Source organism: Saprolegnia parasitica (genome assembly GCF_000151545.1).
Source record: "Saprolegnia parasitica CBS 223.65 unplaced genomic scaffold supercont2.387, whole genome shotgun sequence".
In the NCBI taxonomy this organism is placed as follows: domain Eukaryota; phylum Oomycota; class Saprolegniomycetes; order Saprolegniales; family Saprolegniaceae; genus Saprolegnia; species Saprolegnia parasitica.
In genome coordinates, this window is record NW_012156781.1 from 4469 (window position 1) to 8728 (window position 4260).

At 54.8% G+C, this 4260-nt stretch overlaps 3 protein-coding genes across 3 annotated transcripts in view; 1 reads left to right on the plus strand and 2 right to left on the minus strand.

Annotated features, from left to right (window-relative positions):
• The window catches only part of SPRG_21567 (hypothetical protein), a gene marked incomplete at both ends in the record, with an annotated part of 1315 nt that extends 1161 nt beyond the window's left edge, over positions 1 to 154 (minus strand). Inside the window, 2 exons of the mRNA XM_012356152.1 lie at positions 28 to 91; positions 145 to 154. Coding sequence (XP_012211542.1) covers positions 28 to 91; positions 145 to 154 — 74 coding nt within the window. The remainder of the gene's footprint in view (positions 1 to 27; positions 92 to 144) is intronic.
• Positions 155 to 1009: 855 nt separating this feature from the next.
• On the minus strand, positions 1010 to 2657 carry SPRG_15503 (hypothetical protein; the record flags this gene model as incomplete). Its single annotated transcript, XM_012356153.1, has 2 exons — positions 2041 to 2657; positions 1010 to 1988 (listed from the first exon to the last, which is right to left on the minus strand). The coding sequence occupies exons 1-2, from the start codon at positions 2643 to 2645 to the stop codon at positions 1010 to 1012; spliced, it is 1584 nt and encodes a 527-aa protein (XP_012211543.1). The 5' UTR covers positions 2646 to 2657.
• A 1340-nt stretch (positions 2658 to 3997) lies between these two features.
• On the plus strand, positions 3998 to 4179 carry SPRG_15504 (hypothetical protein; the record flags this gene model as incomplete). The annotated part of the gene is made up of 1 exon (XM_012356154.1): positions 3998 to 4179. A coding segment is annotated over one exon (182 nt), but the record flags the coding sequence as incomplete, so codon positions are not given.
• Between the last annotated feature and the right edge of the window lie 81 nt (positions 4180 to 4260).

The window sequence follows — 4260 nt, forward strand, 5'->3', positions numbered from 1 at the left end:
TCTTCGTTGTCCATGACGACGACAAACTGGCCCTTCTTGAGGCCTTCAAGGGCTTCGGCGACGGTCGATGTGCCAAGGTTCGCGCTGTAGGCTAGTTCAGAGGCGTGCACTTAGCACGGTCCTAGTATACATGCTAGCACTTACGAGTGGACATGGCGGCAGAAAATGCGCAAATGAACTTCCGGGGATCCTTGGCCGCCAAAGGTTGATGCAAACACTTTGTGGGCAATGGCCAATCCCACGCCAGCATTCAACCCATTGGCCAATCAGATGCAAGTGGTACCCGCATCCACCAATCAAACGCGTCGGCAAACTCGCGTGTCGCAGATGGGGGTGCCACCTCGGGATGGTATTTTAATTATAGGCATGTTTGCGTGCTGATATAGATGGTTGTATTTAGATTAAAACCGCGTAAAATAAAATAAAGGATGACTCATCGCGACCTTCGCCGAACTTCGGGAAAGGCGCCGCCCCACGTGGCGATGCCGGAAGGAAGTGCTTGTGAGGGCTCGCGAAATCGGCTCGTGTCGGAAACCTATCAAGAGAGATAAGATTGGCATCGCTGTCAAGAAGGGAGTAAACTTATAGTAGATTCCCTTGTGTCTCACCAGTCACGGAGGAAGCATCCACTGCAGCTTGGAGAACGCAAGATCACGCGACGATCGAGCGAGGGTGCGATGGGAATGATTGCGGAGCGACCAAGCCTGCTAGAATGCAGGACAATGAATAGCAACGTACACGCTCGAGCTACAGTATATCGATGCACGAGGGAGTCGCTTTGCGCGGCTGTGGAGTAGCCTCGACCACCAAGGCCAAGTATCTAATTTATGTGATTGGTGTCCCACTCGTCAAGTATCTCGTCGCCATACACGCTTTCAAGTACGATTAGCGTCACAGTGCTCATCACCTGTACTCGAGTCGGCAGGGCGCATTGGTCCATGCCCATGGTCTCTCCTCAGCAGGTGCAACCCTTACAAGGCAAGACACAAGGAAAGAAAGGTTGAGATTTTTAGAGTCCCATGAGCTTGCGACCAGGATGCGCCTTGTGAACGATCGTCGACAGCTCTTGCGCGGCAAGGGCGATGGCCGAGTGCGTGGACGGCGCTGCAAACGGTCCGCGGTCCACCTTGCAAAATGTTGTTGTCGGAAGGACGCCATGGGAAAAGTACGCGGTGACAATGTCGTGAACGCACGCGCTGGGCTGTGACGTAGACGCAATGTGGCCGTAGCCGTCGCGCACCACCAAGACCGAGTTGTTGGCGCCAAAGACGTTGTGCATGTGCTGAGCAGCGACCAAGGGTGTTACCGGGTCGTGGACGTTGTTCAAAATCAAAATCTTGTTGGCCAGCGTCTGGTTCCAAGGACCCGCAAACCGCTCGATCGATGTCGTCTTCCAGTACTTGGTCATCATAAGGGTCCCGAGCCACGGCCCACCAAAGATCGGCGAGATTTTCTGGGCGGCGCGAAGACCGTCGGCCCAGCTCTGCGCCGTGTTGGTCGTCGAATCGATGTCGTTGCCCATGAATGGGATCCTGTTCAAACCGAGATCGCGCGCCTTGAGCTGCGACGGACACACATCGCTTGCTGGTGGTGCCACGTACGTGCCTTGCATGAGCTGGTACAAGTCGATCGCGAGCTTAGGCCACATCGCAGGCTGGTACATGGGTCCCAAGAGAAGTGTGTACAGGTCCGTGGATGTAAACTGAGCAACATCGTACCCACCACGGACGACTTTGGGCGTAAAATTTTGGATAAACGACCGCAGACGCGGCGCAAGTGGCGTGCCATGGCCCGCGAGAGGACAGACGAGCGGCCCCGCGACTTCGCACTCGGCCGCAAAACCATCCAAAACGTCTTCAATGTTGGCGATCGTAGTTGCCCAAAACGACGCGCTTGCAATTGAATACTTGGTCGCGTCGACGACCGAGTCGATGACGAAGCGACCGACGCGATGCGGAAACATATTGGCGTACGTCGCGCCGAGTACCCTAGTAAGATGTACAATACTGTCCTCTTCAGTAAAGACTGAAAGTGTCGTACGTGCCGTAGGAGAAGCCAAAATAGTGCATATGATCTTGGCCCAGTGCCGCGCGAATGAGGTCCATGTCCCGTGCCACGAATGCCGTCGAGAGGTACGGGAGGTAGTCGCCGTCGTAGTGGCGGCAGCGCGCCATGGCTTGGTCGTACACGCTACCGTATCGATCGATTTGGTCGTCGGAAAGTGGGTCATAGAACACACCACTTGAGGTGAAGAGACGATACTGACCCACCCACGCCGCAAAGCCGTCCTTGGCGCAGTGGATTGGCCGCGACTGGCCAACGCCACGCGGATCAAAACCCAAAACGTCGTACTGGCCGCCCGTGAGGAAGGTGGCCACTGGCGACCCCAGGGCCGTGCCAGACCCGCCGGGACCACCGGGGTTGAGAAGAATCGTACCGAGCGGTTTGGCCGCAGTTGACCGGTAGCGCTGGACGACAATGTCGATGGTGGCCTTGTTGGTCACGTTGAGATGATCGAGGGGTACGGTGAGGTAGCCGCACTGCGTGCGGAGATCCGGGTTTCCCGCGCAGGGCCCCCAGTGGAACGGATCGGCCGATGCAGCAGCAAGTGCCATGACGGCGCTTACAACGATGGCTTTGACCATGACAGCGGAAGGGCAAACTCGCAATGACCACAGATGCATCGCTGTCTTGCGCAGGTCGTCGTTTTTGGAATGTAGGTGAGAACGACATGCATTCCGATTTGATCAGAATCCAGGTTGTCGACCGCGATCAGGGGACATAACCGCCATTGGCTGGGGGTATAAATGTAGTACATGTATGCGCGTGGTTTGGGATGTCCGTGGTACGCAGACGCTTCGTATTCTAGACAAGCAAGGTCGAGTTGTCTACCGGCTCTCCCTTTGACAAGGTCACTCATTAATGGCACAACTACTTCATGATCAAGGCACCACTCACTACCTTGGAGCGCCTCCTCTGCGCTGACCGCATTGATGGTCGCAGCTGCGTGGCATGGGCAGTGACGTCAGAAATCAAAAAGAGTTGTCAGGTAGCGCTTCCTCGCCTCAATTCCGAGTGCCACTCGGTATTGAAAAATGATTGTGCACGACCAAGGCATTATTGTGCTGGACCAAACGATCAATTTTGACATGTGTTTATAAATCTACGGCCAAGAGGCTTTAAAATCCAGTGGGCATAGCTTTTACATCCGTATTGACGGATAGAAGCTAGGCCCACTGGATTTTTTGGAATATTTTGCCTGGTCACAGGCAAAATGTGGCAGAGCTCGTCATTCACGGTGCGTTCTCATCCATTATGTTTATGTTGGGTCTGCGCATTCAAGCGAAAAAAAGACAGTGCGCTCATCCAGACCACGTGCACTCGTATTGAGTTGGGACGTAGAGGGCACGTGTCCTGTCCGAAACAACGCTTGCTCCAGTGCAAAATCATCGTACTACTGGGTCGACGCCACATTAACATCTTGCATATCGCCTCTCGAAGACGGATGCGCCATAGACCACGAGTGCCCTACATAGACTACTTGTATGTCCTATAATTTCAAAAGTCAAAGCCACGCAAACCGTTCGACTACAAAGCTATCAGCGGCTGCGCAAATCGATGTCCTGATGCGCAAAGCAATTGGATAAGGGACTGCGGCCGTTGCTTATCGCCGCGCTCAGACACACGGCAAAGCTCAAACAGGGTGCTAGCAACAAATAGTCTCTTTATCTTCTATTGCGCCGCACTGTCAAAAAGAGTGGGGTGATGATGGAAAGACTGTCTGAGAAATCAACCAGTCTCTTCGTGAACGCGCTTGCATCGGTATCATCTCCAAGTCGTCGTATCTTGATGGGCTTGCGGCCAATCACTGAACAAATGGACGCGGATACCATTGTTTCGTCCTCACGACTACACGCAAAGCACAAATTAGCACCCACCGTCGTCAATCCGTTTTTGCTTTGCTCACAATTCAATTTGCCAGCATCCTCCTTCGACGATGGCACGCCTGCTCACGCTTGCAACGGTGCTCGCCTCGGCTCTGTCGGCCGACCCCTTCAACTGGCGCCCATGCCCCGGGGTGGCCGACCCCCAGGTGCAATGCGGGTCACTCGACGTGCCCCTCAACTACAAGGATCCGTCCAACCCGGCTACGATTGCGATTGCAGTGCGTCGGTACCGGTCCAGTGCTGCGACACCCCTCGGTACGATTCTCGTCAACCCTGGGGGGCCCGGGGTGGGCGGGTCCCAATTTTGCCAACG